The 19401-nt window shown below is 40.0% G+C and overlaps 1 protein-coding gene across 1 annotated transcript in view; it reads left to right on the top strand.

Moving 5' to 3' along the window:
* PLXNC1 (plexin C1) overlaps positions 1 to 19401 on the top strand; it is a 71636-nt gene that overhangs the window by 19324 nt on the left and 32911 nt on the right. Inside the window, exons 5-14 of the mRNA XM_061351273.1 lie at positions 2672 to 2786; positions 3808 to 3952; positions 7228 to 7297; positions 8671 to 8746; positions 8872 to 8925; positions 13155 to 13294; positions 14355 to 14534; positions 15855 to 15942; positions 16856 to 17062; positions 17176 to 17367. Of these exons, the coding sequence (XP_061207257.1) occupies positions 2672 to 2786; positions 3808 to 3952; positions 7228 to 7297; positions 8671 to 8746; positions 8872 to 8925; positions 13155 to 13294; positions 14355 to 14534; positions 15855 to 15942; positions 16856 to 17062; positions 17176 to 17367 (1267 nt within the window). The remainder of the gene's footprint in view (positions 1 to 2671; positions 2787 to 3807; positions 3953 to 7227; positions 7298 to 8670; positions 8747 to 8871; positions 8926 to 13154; positions 13295 to 14354; positions 14535 to 15854; positions 15943 to 16855; positions 17063 to 17175; positions 17368 to 19401) is intronic.

Raw genomic sequence — 19401 nt, 5'->3', positions numbered from 1 at the left:
ATGCATAGGTATTGTGTTATCAAAATCAAAATAAAAGGAACTCAATCCCAATTGTGAAGAGGAATCCTTAGCTGTATAAAGAACTAGCTTGCTGTGAAAGGTTAAAAAGCATCTTGACTCTGCTTTTCACTGTATACATATCTATGTATGTCTGAAATCTGATCATAGGATTTCATACCTTCATACTATAGGGTCCGGTCCAGTCCAGCTTTTCAGTAAAGCCAGACATAGCAGTTGTCTGAGTCTGTACGTTAATTTTCAGAGCCATGTGGTTCTCAAATAATATAAATCTGTTATATTCATTCCAGTGTGCTTGCAAACAGTGTCAGTTGTCTAAAAATAGGGAAATAATAAAATAATCTCATCTTTTGGTGAGTGGAATTCATATTATTCTTGGCCTGTGCAAGGTTATTGCAAGAATTTATACTGAGGGGCATCAGATACTCTACTGCTCCCTTTGTGACTGCTTCCTATGAAATGGTCGTTCTCCAGAGCACATTGTTTGATTGTTAAAGGTCAGCTTTTAGAGCAACAAAAGGCACATTTTTCCTGGTATGAAGACAAGCTTGACCCTGCATCCTGGGTGGCAGTACTTTTTTTGCCATATACTCCTAGGTTGTTCAGTGTAGACTGAGGGAAACAAGTTCATTTCCCTCAGGCAGTCTAAGGCAGCAAATAACTTTGTCCTAGGACAGTTTTACATATTCAGCTTCATGCATAGTTTTTTAATATTTTAGTATTGGTGTTGTTGAAATGCATACACTTTTTTAGTTCCAAATATTTTAAGTGTGTTGCCTTGCATCCTCAATATCACCATTCTCAGCCTGTTAGAAACTGTAGGATGTCTCTTTCCTATGTGTCATTGCCAGTGAGAGTTACCTACCATACGTAGCCAAGCATCTGGTTTCTGCACAGCTGTTGACTACAGATCCCATCTTCTGTGGTTCTTAAACTGTAGTATTGATGTACCTTTGTGATCTCGGTAATGTGAAGAGAGATAAGAGACTGAAGTTCATCCTACTTGAGACAGTTTGAGATATGTAAGGCATAGTCTCAGTTTCTTACAGTATAGTTATGATCTGAATGTATTCAGATGCAAAGCCCTGGCAGGTTCTTGTGCAGCAGGAACTCAGTTTCCTGAGTTAGACCACAAAGGAAGTGACCTTGTGCTTAACTACATTCCGGTTGCCAACATCGTGGTCTACAGCGAAGATGGCTATGGTTTCTATAGTTTGTGGGGTTATTTCAGGCATTTTGGAAAGAGGTAGATATTTTTCTTGAAAGTCTTTCTTGTGTTGTTCCTTCTGGAGAGAAAACTCATTGTTTGTGAGATTCCTTTATACAGTGAGCTCTTCATGAAAAAGGCCCATGCTTTGCAAGTGTGTTCTCATTTCTATTTTTGAATGAAGGAATAGTTCATCAAGGTGCACCTTACTGATCACATGATTGAAGCTATACGTTCTTCTGCATTTGGTATAAAACTAGTAGTATTAAAACAATACTAAATGTTACATTTATAATTATTCAAGATTAGTATTTAAAATAGTAAGATACATTTAATTAGCTCTTACTTGTCTTTAGTTGCAAGCTATATGAAGTTACTTGGAGTTAATCTATGGATTCTTCATTAACTGTACACAGTGAACACTGCAAACAGTATTCTAAGGATTCACCTTTCAAACTCAGTGATTTGAGAATTTGTATGCCTGTGTTCTCTTTTGCTTATCATGTTACTAATATGTGTAGTCTTTCTATTACCTGTGTATCGCAGTGTTTCCTCATTCTTCCTTAATTTTCTGTTGTGTAGTTTCTGTTTCCTACGATTTGACATCTATAACATTATTATTTACTTTGTGCCATCCTAATTCTGAAATGGATTTTATTCTTGAAGACAAAGAAATCTATTTTGAACTGCCTTTTCAAATTCGGTGTTTTGTAACCAAGTACACTGACATAAAAGGGAGATATTACTATTCAGTTCAGTGGGCGACAGAGTGGATTAGGAAGGGGGATGCATTTCATCAACTATGCACATTCATAGCGTAGCTCTACCTCTGAGCTTCACCCCATCTCCTCTCATACTCATTAGAGAGAAAAAGCAGCTTCTATAGTATGATTCATTTTCATTTTGAATGAATGTCTAAAATAGGATACGTGAATTGCACCCTGAAAGAGCATATTTCTTCCCACTGAGTATAGAGGGAACTTGGGTGGATCAGATCTAGAACTGTACAATGGAGCAGTCAAGTTGGGGTTTATGAATTCCATCCCAGGCTATGAAGCCCACAGTTATTGGCCAGGCATCTTTGTTTGAGTCCCATTGGCTTAATGAGGACCCTAAAGCATATATCAATGCATTGTAATTTATTTTGATAAGCAGATTTTACGGATTGTTTTCCTGAAGCTTTTTGTGCTTATAACCATACTCCTGTAAAAAATCAATAGTGTTTGTGTAAAAAAATCAATAGTGTTTGTGTAAAAGATCTATATTGTTAAATAAGTTAAAGTATGGTATTTGAAGTCAAAGGCATGATAAGGAGGAAAATTACATATAATACATATAATATGTATATTATACATATCTATGTATATATGAATATATACATGTATACATATATGTATTAATACATATAAGGAGGAAAATTACATATAATTTTATGTATACTTTTAGGTGCACATTGAAAGAAAATTGTACACGTTCAAACAGCATAAAGGGTTGGTATAACATTTCACATGCACCTGATAAAGATCTGAAAATCCAGCTAAGTTTCCCTGCCAGAAATCAGGTATGTACACCCAATTTCATGCATGTTTGTTTATTGTGACTTAAAATATGTTACTTTGTCACTTATTGCAGCTTCCCTTCTTTTGTCACCATGTTCCATGTATTAGTGTCTCTTGTCTGGACAATTGGCAAATGTATTGGAAATGCCAATAAGTTGAATGTGTCAATCAGATAGATGTTTTCTTCCTCTTGTATAAAATCTATCCTGAAGCTATACTTCATAATGTTAAGTCAAAAATTCACCCTGCTGACAAAGGCAGCATTTCCATTATATCACTTGTCAGCTATTTTAATATTTCCAGTGACAATATATCAAGTGCATTATGTAAGTTTTGAGCTTTGTAACAAGTTACAAAGCATTCACCGGGACACATATGCTAACACAAATGCGTCTTTAAGTGCTCAGTATTAGTATTTACTCAGTATCTGTTCACAGCGCACACAGCCTTGAGTATTTGATTATCAAGTATTGTGACTGGCCACTTAATCTGCATGCTATTGTTTCTGGTTTCCTGATTGAATGCACTAATGTGATCATATTTGTAAAGCGCTCTCAGCCAGAAACAAAGGATAATTCATTACAAGTCAAATTCTTTTTCATAATTAAGTGCACTTTGGTTATGGATGCAAACGTTGACTCTCTGTGAGGATTTGTATATTCCGGCTCAAATATTTCTAAAGGACTATAGCAGCATATAATGCCGTTATATATAATGCTGTTGTAATGCTGTTATATAAAGCTGTTATAGCAAAATTCTTGGTTTAAAATCCCTAACATACCTTACAGATCCATTTGATTTCTGGAAGTAAGCAATGCTGTTCCTTTCAGGACTCTTTGGGTATTGCTTCTTCAGCTGGGAGAAGCCCTCTCCTTTGAGAAGCTACCTAGTGAACTGTCTGTTTCTACCACAAACATTTTCATTTTGTGCACTTCCTGATGTGTAGTTTGCTGTAAAAACAAGGTGAGAACTTAGCAAACATTACAAGAAATCTTTTGTATTCTTTTTTTAATCATTTTATAGGTTGCTGTGTCTGCAGGTACAAGCAAAATCCTTACTTCCTGTATGATAAAGATTATAACACCTGCTGAAATATTTTATGAAAATGTCGTACTGAAAAACTCATCCTGTTTCTGCAATCTGACCACTCTGTTGATAACTGATAATGGTATGTTTTACTAGTACTTGTATTTAATGCTTATTCACTGTCCTTTATTACTGAGAAGAACTGAAAATGTCACTGAAAAAAATAATGTTTTGTCGAGTGATTTGAGTAAACTCACACTATTCTTGATAGTTAAAGATCTGATAATATGCAGTCCTCTCTAGGAGTAATAAAACATGTTAACCTATGGTTAGAAGCAACTTCTTCAGTTCAGCCTATAGCAGTGCAGTGAGTGCATCAAGAGTATATTTACATGGTGCCATTAATCAGTGTCCAAGGAAACTTTAGATAGCTTCAATGTCAGTCAAGCAGGCTGGAGCTGTGGAAGCAGCACGGTCCCTTCACTCATCTTCCAACAGAATTTGGTTTTGCAAGAAACCATACTAGCATATGTAAGAGGAAAGTCTGACTATGAATGCCTGTACAATAAATAATCTTAACATTCAATTAACTGTTTCACCCTAACTTAGACACTATGAGAAAGTGATTGTCTCATGTAGAGGTTTAGCAGAGAAATTGAGGGGCAGTTTGACTAGTACATCTTTTTGGCTTTATTTCATTCATTGTTCTGACTTAATAGTTGAATCAATTTGCAGTATGTCTTGTACTGCTTTGTTCACCAGTAATTCTCAGAGAGTAGAGATCTGAGCCATTTTTGTTGGGCACATGCTGCATGTGGTCTGTTTTGTGCATCTTATGGACAACTATATGTTTTAGAATGAGGTGGTAAATTACTGAATGCCTAAACATTTGAGTTGTTTTCTAGGCTTTGGTCTTACAGATCAGATGATAAGCCTTACAGTATAATCTTACATGACTAATAGGAGTAAAACATCCCCCTTGCATTGCTTCAAGGGTCTATATAGAAGCACAGAGCTTTTATAGTACAGGTTGACCTTGTTCATTTTTTTATTTGTTTATACTGGAATAGAAAAGAGAGTTTTAATCTAAACTGAGGGACAGAGGTAGCAAGCCCAAGGATACCGTGTGCTCTTAAGTGACTTGAAGAGGAATCAGAGAATTCAGATAAATGGCTGCCTTTATCTTTTCCTAGATAATACACCCGAAAAGACATGTAATACTCTGTGTGGATCTGATTCTCTTATAATACCTTTGTGTAGTAAGAGTAATAGTAGACTTAAAATGACCTATTGTTCTGAAGAGCTCAGTGCTGCAAAGAGCTTTGTTTCTTGGGGACCCTTGCCCCTGAAGGAGGTTCCTTGGAATACTGGGAATATTGGGATCTCAGGAGCTCATCCTATGGCCTTTGTATGGGAAAAGCCTCTCTGACATCATGCAAGGGTTGTGTCAATTTCCTGTCCAATATTAATTTGGAATCAAGAAAAGATTGTCACTAGCAGGTGACAGGGTGATATGATCAGTAAGTATCCTGGTCTATTAAGCTGTCTTTAGTAAACACTGCTAGTAGATTTTTAAGAGGGACAAATACATTAGAGAAGAAAAAAAAAAAAGTCCTTTATTGACTCAGCCCATGAAGACCTGTTTTCTTAGAATTATATAGTACATTGCTTTGGTTCTCTGTCTTCCCAGATTAAGGCTTTCTCTTCCTCCACTAGCAGGTTTTAGGAGTATAGTGTTACAGAAGCCAGCTTGCTTTGCCTGTGCATTGTCCCAAAGATGAGCCCTTTGACAGTCTTAACCAGAAGGCTGAGTTTAGCTTGTGTCTCCCACTATTACTGCCACTCATATGCTCTTATGAGCTGAGATGTATTAGCGGATAATGCAAGTATGGAAATTATGTTGACTCTTTATGGTACCTTATGTAAAGTGACCTCAGTTTCACAAGAAGGTGCGCTTGCAAAACTCCTTCAGATATCATTTCTGGAAAAATAAGCAACCACTTTGAAATACCTTCTAGTCAATGCAGTCTGGTGCAGTTTGAAAGGCTGTAAAGAAAATAATAGGTTCCATTAATTTCAGCTCAGAAAAAATTGGGAAACCATTTTTGACAGCATTGTTTTTAAAATATTTGTGCAAACTTAAAAGGATTTGTACAAATGTAAAAGAGCAAACAACCTCTGCCAGAAATATATCAATTCCTAACTTTTACTTAATACTCCTAGAGTCATACTATTTTTCAGTAGCTCATGGCTTGAGACCCTTCTCGTATAATGATGTAGGCAAGTGATTTAGGCAATTAGATGCTTAGTGAAGGAGTCTAGAATGTCTACGTGTGCTTATCCACATCTTCACGCATTAAGAACCTTTAAAAATCAGACTCTTTGATATCTATTAATGTATTTAAGCATACAAACAGTCCCAATGGCTGTTTCTAACACATCGTGCAAGTGACCTCTGCAGTGAGCACCCGAGTGCCATGATGACATGTAGAGCAAGGAGATACTTTTTATTCAAGTGTAGAGGTAGCCAAAGCTGGCTTTCATCTGAAGAAGCCAGCCTGTCATGAAGACAAAGCTTTCTCTACCTTTGCAAGGTAGGTATACTTTAAATCTGTGTAACTTTCACAGATTAAAAAAGCTATCTACTTCCTAGCATAGAGAAGCCAGAAAAGTCTGCACACATGGGTTTCATTTGATCTCAGACAGTCATTCATTTAACAGACATACACATCTGCAGGCACACAGATGAAAGGGAACATGGCTTAAGTGGTACATATCTAACTCTACTTTTCGATGTGGTATTCTGCTCATAGGAGAAGATACTCTTTCATTCCACAGCTGCCAGTGAATTGTCGGTATAGTAATTGCTAGCTGAAATAATGGCAAATTGACTCATGCAATCATAAAAGATTTAAATAGGATGAAAATTGCTACTGCATAGATTACAAAAGAAGACTTTGAAACCAAGTCTCAGACTGAAAGAGAGAGAAGTGCGGTATGTTGGGGTCTCTCACATTGAGACAGTCTATTGTGTTAGAGGGCCTGAATTTGGGGTCTGGCTGTGCCACAGTATACCACTGTGTGCTCTTTGGGAGACGATCTTATATCCTGGCTTCATGGTAGCATTTCTGTATCTGTATTCTTACAATAACATTGTTTTTGTATGTCATGCAGTGGTAGCATCAAGCTTAATTAGTGAGAGTGTATGAAGTCTTGGAATAACTCAGCTGTAGGGTGCTATGGGAGGATAAAATTTAGTTATTTTTATCAGAAGTCAAAAGCGTGAGTGAATGTATGAGAGAAGGTGCACAGCACATAGAGAACAGGTGAAGAAGGCACATGAGCTTTCAACTCAGTTATTTTTTACAGTTATTTCTTGTAATATCCAGCATATGCCTAACTGTGACATTTTTCCAGATTGTCTTGTTATCGAAGCATCGCTGTCCTCAAGCTCTTGGAATATCACACAAACATTTCAGTTGAAAAAGTAAGAGCCTGGTTCCTATTGAAATTCACTGAGGGGTTGGAAGAGGGGAGGGAGGATGGGGACCTGAAGTATGATAGTTTTTTTTTTCTTTTTTGTATTTGTTAAGGAAATGCATTTCACTAAAGATCATTAAATCCCTTTTCTTGGCCCATTTCTTCCTTCTCCTCCTTTTTTATTGTCCTCGGAAAGCTACTTCTTTTGATGACTTTTATTTAAGGGGACCCTGGCAGCTGGCGGAAGGGAAGTCGTTACAATGACTGAATTTATGACAAGTGCCTGAAGAGATAATAAAAGATGTCACAATGACATTAAAATCTGTTTTGGCCTTGTGAAAAAGGTGGGCCTCTGATACTCAGAATAAGACCTAGATTAGAGGAGTGGAGCTTCTGTAAAAGTTATTTATGGAGCTGTTTTTTAATAGGGCCAGGTACAATGTAAATATGGTCCACAGGTAACATAAATACAATTAAAACAGAAAATTGCATCTAATCTACTTATAGGAATAATGAATACCTATTGTTATGAGCACATTATTTTTCAGAGCCACACGCTTTGTTGAGAGCTCGCAATAGAAAGAATTTCTACCCAGTACATGGCCTAACTCTTTATGATATCTGGTTGTTAAAACTTAGAAAGATCTGATTAACACATGCTATGGGTAACTACAGTGTTCCTGTTCAGAACCCTCCTCTGCTATACGCAGAGGCTAGTTCACAGGCCCTTGGGATGGAATTGAACTCCTGCGTTTTTGGAAAGTGGCACATCACTTCCCGATCCCTGGAGCAATACAGGGAAGGAGCTGTCTTTCTCTAAATCAGAGCATTTCTCAGCATGTGTGGAGAGAGCCTGTGCTGCTCTTGGCTCTCCTCCATGCTGATAGATGCATTGCAAAGCAAGATGTGGACAAATTAGTCTCCGACAGGCATATTTTTTGGTAGGGGAAGGCAATAGCAAACTACAAGTATTTGGTAGCACTACACACACAGAACAGAAGTTCAGGCAAGCTGTGCATCAGTAATGGTTTTCTGCCCCTTTCTGGTTAAAAAGTAGTACCTGGTCACTTTTGTACTGGAGAAAACCACAACAAAGTGAAACCCAAAGTGTTCCAACTGCTTTGTGCTTTTTGAAAATTTATGACTCATCATCTCAGCACAGACTGTATTTCATACTAAATTTGTCCTCAGAATGAGCAGAACAGAACAATAGACATGGAGCATAAACGTAGGTTATGTGGTTTACGCATTTCATTACATGTTTGCCAGGTTGTTCTCAGGAGTTTGTGCTGTTTTCTGTCACTTGAAATTTTACATTCACTGCTGAATCTAGATTGAGTTCCTGTGCTCTTACAAAACCTGTGTTTTCTGTGTTCCCAGCTGCTTACAATGTATACACAAGGGTGAATGTGACAGCTGTAAATGGACGCGTGTCTCTCCTGCCACCACCTGCCAGGTGAAGTTTCTTGGGGAGAATTGTGATCCCCTGTGATGCCTTTTTCCTTGTGTTTCTTACATCTGAGCAGCAATTTCTCTCTTCCTTGTCCTGACATGGAGAAATGGTCATTTATTTTTTTTTAGGATAGTTGTAATGCAGCTGCTTCCAAGAGGATCGCCACTGCGCAGAAAACAGAGGTTAGTTAGCATCTTAAGATTGGCATTATTGTGTTTCTGTGGGTTGGGGAAGAAATGTATTTAAAATGAGGCAACTCTGTAGTAGAAGTAGAAATATGGATGAGGAGCCACTCGGTTACATAGAAAGGTAATGCAGAACTTGATACTATTTTTTTCATAGTGCTTTGTAAGTCCTGGTATGCTGTATTTAGGCACTCCACAGGAGCCAGCATACGTGAGAGCTGGGACGTGTAAGCTGACCAACACCAACAAAAAAAAAACAACAACAAAACAACAAAACAAAAATAGAGGAGAACATCTTGAACTTAATCTCTTACCTAGATTTAAATGCATGTTTGAGTTCTGCTGTCATAGAGAACTCTGGTAAGTTAGGTTTTAGAGTCCCAAATTTCTTCATTTCATGTAGTCAGATCACAGCTTCTCCTGAAACATAGCTGCCAGGGGAGCAGAAGAAATGGGGGGGGATGTGCCACCCAGTTTCTGAGTTGCTAGAGGATGTATCCAGGAACTGAAATCCCTGGATGTTAGCAAATCCCTGGTTCACATTTCAGAAAAAAATTCATTGCATTCAGGCTGTAGACAAAACTGGAAGTGGAGCTACTCTCCATCTATCCTTCTCAAGGTGGATCACTGAAAATGAAGGAATGTCACTGGTGCCAGAGTACCTTTTGTATCTGGTTGTTGAGTTTCTGTTAAAATCATGCAGACTGTATGTGAGCATACAGTCTTATGTGATTTGCCTCGTAGAGCAGCCCTTTAACCACAAGGTTATCCCTTCATTCTCTGTGGTGCCAAAATGGTTTCATTTTCTCATAAAACTTAAGTGGTCTTGTCATAAGTAGTTGCTTATGACATGCAGGTGTTAGGGAAGAAATGAGTAGTGAAGAGAAATTTGACTGATGAGTAAGTACATAGAGGTTTACTGCCTACACTCTTTGGTTTCTGCTTTTCCATGAGTGATAGCACAGTTGGTATAAATAGCAACTGTGTTCTTATCCCTAAATGTTTTGTTAGAACTACCCAAACTTTTACCTAGGAAGACAGGTAAAATTCATCCTCTTAAATTCAGCTGTTCAGTTGAGGTTTCTTAAACAAAATCACAAAATTCATTTTGTTTTTCACAGGGATGAGTGGGATTATAGTACTTGTGCTTCTGAGCATTAATATTCTGGATTTGGTCTGCATATAAAGCATTACGGCTGGTGAAAGAACAGAGGAAATTCTTCTTTGCTCTGCTTCCAAGTGCATTAATTTGACATTGGTAAATAGTTGGAATTGCCTGGGAGATGGCTTTCTTCCACATGCCTTATCTTGGAAAGACAGTGATGGACAAAGCAGTGAAAGCACTAGAGGCAGTCCAAATGCAGATGTTTGTTTAGAAGTGATTGATCCATTCAGAAGGCTTGAAATTGCATTTGAAATCCTGCTCTCCTTTGACTGCTGGTGCTTTAAGGAGAGCATACTGGAGAGCTGAGAAAGCGGATTTGTGTTTTCCCACAACCGCAGCCGATCATTTAGATTAATACACTGTTTTTCAGTGGCAGCCCCAGCCTCCTCCTGACTCCAGCTGCTGGATTCTATGCAGGCACCTTCCCGCTCCCTGCGCCAGAGCAGCAGAGTGGTTGCACAAGCATGCTTGGCTGGGGAAATCTGATTTGTCTGGAAATAAACATTGTCTTTCGGCTTATTATTTTTCATCTGGGCTAGTTCCCTGATCGAATTCTTCACATGGCCTTGAGGCCCTGTGCTGGCACCGCAGGAGGGCTGTGCTGGAGCAGGGATGAACTCCCTAGGGTGACAGATCCTGCTTAACCTGGGATGCTGCCAGGTATCTCTATGGTACCTGCAGTCATGCTAATCACACCTGTGAGGATGTGGCTGGCACTGTTTACACAGCCCCGAGGAAGAGTTAGGCTGTCCAGAGGATGTGGAAGGGTGGCTGCAGCTCAGAAATATGGAGCTTTATTGAAGTTGACAGAGCTGTGCTGATTTACATCACCTGAGGACCCGGTGCACTCTTTCTGTATCTCTCTCTGAGTTTACACTGCTTCCATCACATGCCTCACAACTAGTGGTTTTTATAAGTATCCTCCCTTCCCTCCCACTGCCGGGAATCTCTCCCCCTGCCACACAGCAACTGGAAGGTCAGGGCCCTTGGCCACTGGGGAAATGAGCGCTTAGGGAAACAAGCACTGCAGACCCCGTTGAGGACACTTGGTCCCTCCCGCATTCAATGAGGAAATTCACAGTTTCTTTTGCTGCTGAGGGAAGTGTCATGGACCATGGCGGTCAAGGCAGGAAGCAGGCTCCCAAGTAGCTGAGGCCAGCTTGCCTTCAGAGCTGTGAGTGACTCTGCTGATGCCATGAGTCCAAGGCAGGACATGGGGAGGGAGTCTGTTGTGTAGATGCAGGGAAGGCATGATTTCAGGGAGGGACTGAAACTTACAGAGTGAACCATTCTTCACAGGATTTCTTCTTGGTATAAGAAACAAGGGGTGCTAAGCTGAAGTGCTATGTGCTGTGTGGTATCTGGCAGGGAGTCCAGCAGGACGCAAAACAGTGTTTTACTCCTTTCTGTAATATTTGGGTTCTGGATTTCTGTTTGAGGATATTGACTGTCCTTGATGTGCTAAGGTAGGGCATAAGGGGCATAAGCATAGGGATGGGATGCAGGCAGACAAAAGCACTGGTATTTCACTGGCTTTAATTTCTCAGATTTCTGCTTCAGTTGTCCAGCTTGCATACTAAGGGTTGAAGTGATCCTCAGGTCAGGGTGGGAGTGAATTTTCTCCCTCAGGGGTTTCTTTTGCCCTTCTCCATTACCCATACCCGAGGTCACCTTGGGGGCCTTTTTGCAGGCCCCCTAGCCCCAGCCTTTGCACTCTCTTGCCCTTTCCTAAGGCACAAATTGCAGCTTTCAATCAGTTGTGACAAGTCTCAGATTTCCTGCAGAGTGCTGTGGCATTCTGTGGGCAGTGGTAGCATGTGAGGACAGCTCATCCCAGAGACCTTTCTGAAACGGGCAAGGTTGTGTTTGCAACATGGTGATGTGACTCCTCTGGTCCCCTCAGGCCACCAGCCCAAAGTCATGGTGCAGCCCTGAGTACATGAAAAATCAATGGGAAGACAATCTTTATGGGAAGGACTTTCCTAGAGGCTTTGCACCAGCACGCATCTCACAGTCAGGAAGGCTGAACTGCCCAGTGGATGGATGTATCCACAGGTGTACAGCAGAAATCAGGATAATCACAATACTCTAAAATCTCACTTTAAACTAGTATTATAGGCAGTCTAAAAGCAAGCTAGTAATCATTTGCCTGAGAATGTCCCAAACAGTTTGTGGTTTCACATGCATATTTTTCTGTTTTATGAATGTTTTCAGTTTGTTGTCTGAAAATCACACAGAAAGAAAACCGTCTGTGTGACCATAAAACTGGGGAAGCAGCAAAACTGATTAAACATGAGATGCTGTCAAACATATCAAGTAAATATACTGGGGGAAAAAGAATCCCTCTTCTAGCTTGGTAATGTTAGTAAGTTACGACAAGTAAATACAAAAATACACAAAGAAAAGCACAGTTTAAAAATTGGCCGTATTTCTGCATGACTATGACAGCGTCAGAGCAAACTAGGATTATTCTTAAATCCTGGAATATAGATTTGTAAATTTCTTAGCATCAAAACGGGATACCAGAAAATCCCCGCAGTTGTGTTGTACCTTTAGTTCTATGTATGACTTTCAAAAGACTTTCTAGTAAAACTTATTCTGGGGCTCTTTCTTGACTTTTCATTCTAGGAGTTGACCCTGCTTCCCCTTTTCAGGCCACAAGAGATGCCTTCATTTGTTGCTCCAATCTGTCATGGTGATGGCTCTGTGGGTTTTGTCTTGCATTGCTTCTTAGTTCTTCAAGGGTCACACAAAATGAATCTTTTCAAGCTGGGGTTTTATGATACTTACCTTCCAGTATGTTGGATTGTGATTCCTTTGCACAACTTGACAATGAGATAAATTGAAATATAAAATATGTAGGTAAAAATAGTTGGCTTGTAAAGAAGCTGTAATTGACAGTAAGTCCCAGGATCAAGCTTAATAAGGTTGAAATTAATAAGAAAAATGTATCTCAGTGCTAAAAAAACCTGCATTCCTGAGTGGTGGTTGTTTTCGCAGCTGTTGTTTAACTGCTTAGCCTTTTTATAATCAGATTTTGTTTTGCTTTGTTTTTTGATAGCATATCAGCATTCATTCTATTGAGCCTTTGTGGATTTCTACATTAGGCAAAAGTGAAATAACAGTCAAAGGAGAAAACTTCACACATGCATCAGGCATAAAACTGATACTGACTGGGATCACCGGCTGTAAACCAGACATGTGAGTTAAACTTTGAAAAATAATTTGCATGGTGAAAATTAAGCCCATTTTGCCTTAGCAATAACATTGTGTGAACAGTTTGTCAGGGACCTCTCCTCAAGGGCATGCTTTGCACTCCTTTAGTTACACTTTAAATTCCTGAAGGATAGAGATTAATTCGTTGTTTGGGAGGGATGGGGAAGTGGGCAGTTCTCTCAGCAGTAGTGGGACAGCTCTGTACCTATGTCCCTCTGTGCCTTACAGCATCTGTTAGGTCACAGGGAAGCCTCAGCTTTTGTTTGACTCTCCTCTGCTTCAAAATATTCTGACTATATTCTAGGATTCTGCTTGTGAAAGCACAAACAGAGTGCCAGGGAAGGGAGTCTCTCATGCAACAGCTTGTACTTTTCTCTGTTGATGATTGCACAGTGCAAGCCCCTAGATAATTAGGCTGTCTTAGTCTGAATCAGTCATTTTAAGGTGCAGCTGGAATGGCTGTGTGTGATTACTGAGCCCATTTTGCATAGCTAGCACTTGAGAAAGTATTCATATGGTACTGTTCAATTTTTACTGGAACCATGAATTTCCTGGGGACCACAGAAAACAAAAGGAGAAAAGGAGGGAGAGGAAGGAAGTAGGAAGAAAGAGGAAGGAGTGAAAGGGAGGAAGGAGGAGGGAAAGAGGGGAGAAAAGAGGGAAACAGAAGAAGAAAAATAAAAGAAAAGGAGGCTGAAGATTCTCATTCTTCACTAGCTCATGGGCCATGTTGGTAGCATAGAGAAGTATACAGTAAGCAACAAAATCACACATTGGATTACATAGCCTCATCCCAGGGCCAGAAGACCAATATCTGAATTGTCTTCTGTGATTATTGTGACACACAGTAACTTCATTCCACAGATGCCCAGCTTTGTCTTTTCAACTTCCTGCTCTGTCTTTCCACCTCCATCTGGCAGCTGTAAGGGAGATTTCTCTTTTCTCCTTACCCTTTGCTTTAGGTTATAGACTTCCCGTAGTAGCACCAGTGAGGAGCATAGTGGCATCTGTGTTTTAACATCTGACTGTTTTCTTTCTCCTTCAGCATTAAAGTTAGAAATGTGCTAAACGATACACAAATGACATTTGCTCTCCCACCAACACGTAAAGAGGCCAAAAGTATATGTATACAGGCTAATGGGAAAAAATGTTCACCACCAATGACCCTGCATTATGTTTCACCACCATCATGTCTTGCAATCACACCAAATACCTCCTGGATCAGGTAAGCTTCTCTTCCTCTACTTTTTGTGTATATATTAAATGTAGGTTTTATGTTTATACTGAAATGCAGTCCCACTGAGCCGATATGAGCCTCCTTCCTTGGCCAGACTGCAGTTGATGTAAACTTGGATGACTTGCTGTAGCCTGTTGTGGAGAATGAATTTATGCTGGTGAACTGATTTAACATTTAACATACAGGTAGAGTCACAATAGCTGCAAGATGGATTCTGTGTTCTGCAGGATTCTGTAAACTCCTTAATGCCCACCCCAGGTCTCCTTTGTAGAAGCCAAAAATAATCTCTTCATACTACAGCTAAATCCAAAATACTGGTAGCACACATAAATTCAAACTTCAGTTAATTTTCATTTCTAGATACTTGTAGACCCTTCATCTCCAAAACAGTATAAAGTATCAGTGAATTGGAAATTAGGTGAACATAATCACCACTGCGGTGATACAGGCAGATTTGCTGTAGGCCTGGGGCTTGAAAGACCCCCTTTCGAGCCTTTGCAGTGTCCTGTGGTAGACTTACAGCTCCACTGAAAGACTTACAGGGTGGTTTTAAGATATTCTCTGGCACAGCTTTCCACCTGTCCCTCTGCCTGCACAGTTATTAACCACTTTCACATGCTTAATCTGCTATCTTGGTGTCAAGCACTGGTAAGTGTGGATTTGAGGTAATGGATTGGGCTGGCAGCTGCAGCAGCTGAGCAGCTAGGATGCATGCCCTCATCTCCAGGTGAGAGGCAGCTCAGGCAGCTGGAAATTAATAATACCTTAAACCACTCCAACTGTGTTCAGCAGAGGTTGTGAGCCAGAGCCCTCAGACACAAGCACCATTGTGTGTGCTGAGACAGATGGTCTGAACACTGCTGAGAATGTTTCCTGTGAGGTGCCTGGCACCATCGGTTCGTCCTGAAGAAGGCAAGAATTAAGCACAGGCAGGGCTGCTCTGGGGCAGTGAAATAACATAATTCTCTTTCTCCTAGACAGAATATTAAATCACAGTCTCGTTCTTTGGCTGCATGAATAGAAAACAAGGTGGAGAGTCCCTGAAAAGGAGTATGCATGTGTATTCATTACATGTCATTTGGTTTTGTGGTAGCGAAAGTATTTACCATTACATGATGAGGAAAGAATGAAGTACTCTGTATAGCTCTAATTATCTTGTCCTGCAGTTTGACTTTATTGTATTGGCTGCTACCAAAGCAAAATGTACAAGAGTGGTTTATGCACAGCTGAAGCTGTAATGCAGGACTTATGTGTGGGAAAAAGTTAATAGTGACCTCCCTTCCCCCCACCCTTTGTTTTTTTTTACAGTGGTGGTCGTAAAATTACCACAATTGGTAGAAATTTTAATGTCGTGGACAGTGTGATTATTTCAGATGACCAGAGATCAAACCTCACTGTAAGTCTTAATCTCCTTTATAATACCAAATACAGGCCTCTCGATGGATTAGGTTTTGTTCTTAAGGTTTAAGGAGGATCTCAATAGCTTTTAAACTCTTGCAAGCACATATCGGTCACCCTACTGAAATAAATATGACCACTTGTAGGATTACAGTTGCTCACATTCTCAGTACAAGATCATGGATACACATAAGCTACTCTCCTGCATAATTCCCTAAGCCTTTTTTCTGTGCCTTAGAGACTTGTTCTAAATCTGTCCTTTTTGAGTCTCCCCCACGTCCATACATGGATCTGTTGGAGAGGAGGGTATGGCTTACTTCTCTCTGGCTTTTGTTGAGAACCCACATGGTGCCACTGCCTCAGCTGCAGGCTGCAGACTGGAGCTGTTGTTGGGATGAAACCCTTTCTCCAAGTCTGTGAGGAGGTGGGAACCCCATTGACCCCTGGTCTTGCAGCACAAACACCAGAAAACAGCAGCACTACCCCATGCAGTGAACAGTGGGGTAACTGTAGCAACCCCTATCTCTCAGGAGTCAAGCTGGGGAGAGCCAGTGCCCAGGGGTGCCAGAGAGCTTGTCCTGCTCTTCTTTTGTCACCTGCATTGAGGGGAAGGAGGGAGAAATCACTGTCACTATTCCTGTCTCACTGCGGGAACTATCTTCCTTAGCAGTGTGTAATCAGCCTTAAAGCAGCGTGCAGAGTGTGTGTTAAATGTGCTTAAAGGTAGACACAGGCTCAAGGCAGAAATTTTCTCAGGTGCTCTGCGTGCAGCCCTGATCGGGGAGAAGAGGTTTAGCAGGTATCTGTGTGAAGTCAGGAAGACATTAAAATGGTTTTGAGTGCCTCTGTTTGTAAGTGTACCCACAGTTGGGTACTTAATGACTGTTACAGCTTTGCTATTGCATTTCTAGGTCTCTAGGTGTCCTGGAAATGAATCTGAATATCATTACTTAACGCCAAGCCTGAGCCATGCAACAGAGGGTAAAGTTGTTGATATGATGTTAAAAGTGGAAACTACCTTTATACCATGTGTTAAATTACACTATCACCCTGACCCAGTGTTCATTAACTACCAGCTGCACACTGAGCTTGATCCTGATCTGGAATTGAAAATATATGTAAGTTTGAAAGTAATGAACTACAATTCCTTATTTTAAATAGATGTTTGGGATAATTTTACTGCTTACTGTATTTAATGACTGTTTATTATCTTCAATTTTTTCCCCTCTAGAAAGAAAATGACAAATTGAATATTTCTAAGACTGAGGTAGAAGTTTATCTGTCATATATGAATGGTGCACAGTCCAAAAAGATATGGTTCAGTGTCCAGAATATTACCAAAAAGCCAGACCGTAGCACCATACTGTGCAAATTCAAAAGGGAAGGAACAGACAAGATTGACTTTTCCACAGTGAAAGTTTTTGTAAGTAGAATTCCCTTTTGTTGCAATTCGGGAGTGTTTAGATGTTTATGTAGCAAATGTAGCAAAATGTAGCATTAATGCTATCAATGTTCTTTATAGAGCGAGGAACTGGATGCGTTTTCTGCTCTCCGGGTACTTGGTAGCACAGTATCTTCGGCATGTCCAAGCATGCCTGCCTAACTTAGGTGTCGCTAGAACTCATTTACTGTCTGGTTACTGCTGTGATGTCAGAGATAAGCTGTGCCACCCAAACTGAACTCACTGCTGCTGAGCTCCAGGAGAGCAGGAGATTGTCACACCTCTGGCTGCAGCACAGACATCACCAACACAGCATGACTGGCTCTGGGAGAGCTCCTCATCTTAGTTCTGTAAGCAATCTGATGCTGCAGTGTGGCCATGAGGAGGACTGTGCACTCCCATTCACTTTTTTGTACTGAAGCAGATGAAGATCTTGATGTGTGCATAGGGATCACCACTGAGACAAAAGAGAAGGCATTTCTGGACGAAGAAGGGGGTGAAATTCAATGTGCAGTGGGAAGGACAAAATGCTTTGAATGCACGGCACAAAGCCAGACCCAGATATAAGAACATTAGCATGGATGTCAAAGCTAAATGGCAGCTTAAGATATTTGCTCCATGAATAAGATGAAGATATGAATTTTCAAAATGCAGTCATCACCATTTATGAGGGAGAAAAATGATGCCAGACTCCTACTGCAGTATATGGTGGTATAAAACTGAAATAACTATTGACTTCAAGGCATATGTCTCATAGTAAAGATTAACGAAGCTATTCTCAATTTCATATCCCTGCTAACTGATCCCCCATCTGTGGATCCTGCCATCTGAGCCAGTTATGGCATGGAAAAGCCTTTCTGAGAGTGGTGTTGCATTTAAATATTAACATTGCCTTGCTCATCCTGCAAGCTTCATAGGAGTGACTGTCATAGAAAGGTCACCACTTCGCTAAGGCAAATCAAATGCAATAGTTATAATGTAACATTTCACTTCTGGTACCTTAAAAATGGTTCTTTCCAACATCAAGAAAAATGTAAAAGCAATAAATCATCACGTGTTTTTTCAATCTTATGAATAAATCATCATGGAAGAAGTAGGGCCAGTCTGTAGAAAGGATGAGTATAAAGAATAGGTATTGCCTGAGAATAAATGTATGTCTTGCCACAGTTTTCAGGAAGAAAGAGGATATTGAGTGTGGTGTCAAAGACAGGATGATCAGTCTGAATGGCAGTATCAAAAAAGAAAATACTGTTCTTGTGACAGAAGAAAGATTCATATAGATCAAGGGGCTCAAGACAGCAGTAACAGAATCATTCCCATCACAGGATGGAGAAGAAACTGGCACATGATATTGTAGGCTTAGTAGGAAAGATATGAAATAAAACTGCAGTCAGGAGGCAGTGTGTGAGTGGAGAGGCTGCAAATATAAACCAGTATTTAAAAATAAAACCCAAACAACTAGGCAAATGGGGGCTTGCTGATTTAATTCTGTTTCTGGGTAAAGCTTTTTAATGTATTTTGAATGAGGGACTCATGAAAGACTTGGAGGTAAATGGAAAATGGGTAATTGTCAACATTTTTTAATAAAAGCAGATTATGCTAGATATCTTTATTTCATAAGATGAGTGATTTCCTCAACAGCAAAAAAGCAGTAGATCACATGTACCTGGAAGTCATTCAGTAAACTACTTAATGTGGTGATTATGAAGACGCAGGGATTAGAAAACCTGGATGCTGTGTGCTGGGAGCTGACTCTGGGCAAAGTTGCTTTTCATACAGATATTATTTAGTATCACTAGTGACTCAAGCAGAAAAATAAGGCATGTGCTAATAACATTTGCTGATGACAAAGCTCAGAGGTATTACCAGTCCAGAGGAGGTTTCATAATGTCATGCAGGAAGAATGAAATTAATTTAGGAATCAGAACTGGATGAATTCAAGTGTACTTTATTTAGTCCATGATTTGTAAGCAAAATAAAGAAATGGGACTACTTGAATAGGAAAGTTATGATGAA

Source organism: Neopsephotus bourkii, unplaced genomic scaffold, assembly GCF_033783945.1.
Source record: "Neopsephotus bourkii isolate Nb327-2 ecotype Australia unplaced genomic scaffold, CSIRO-AGI_Nbou_v1 NB_567, whole genome shotgun sequence".
Lineage (NCBI taxonomy): Eukaryota > Metazoa > Chordata > Aves > Psittaciformes > Psittacidae > Neopsephotus > Neopsephotus bourkii.
Note: the sequence above shows the minus strand (reverse complement) of the source record. Positions and strands in the feature narration are given on the sequence as shown.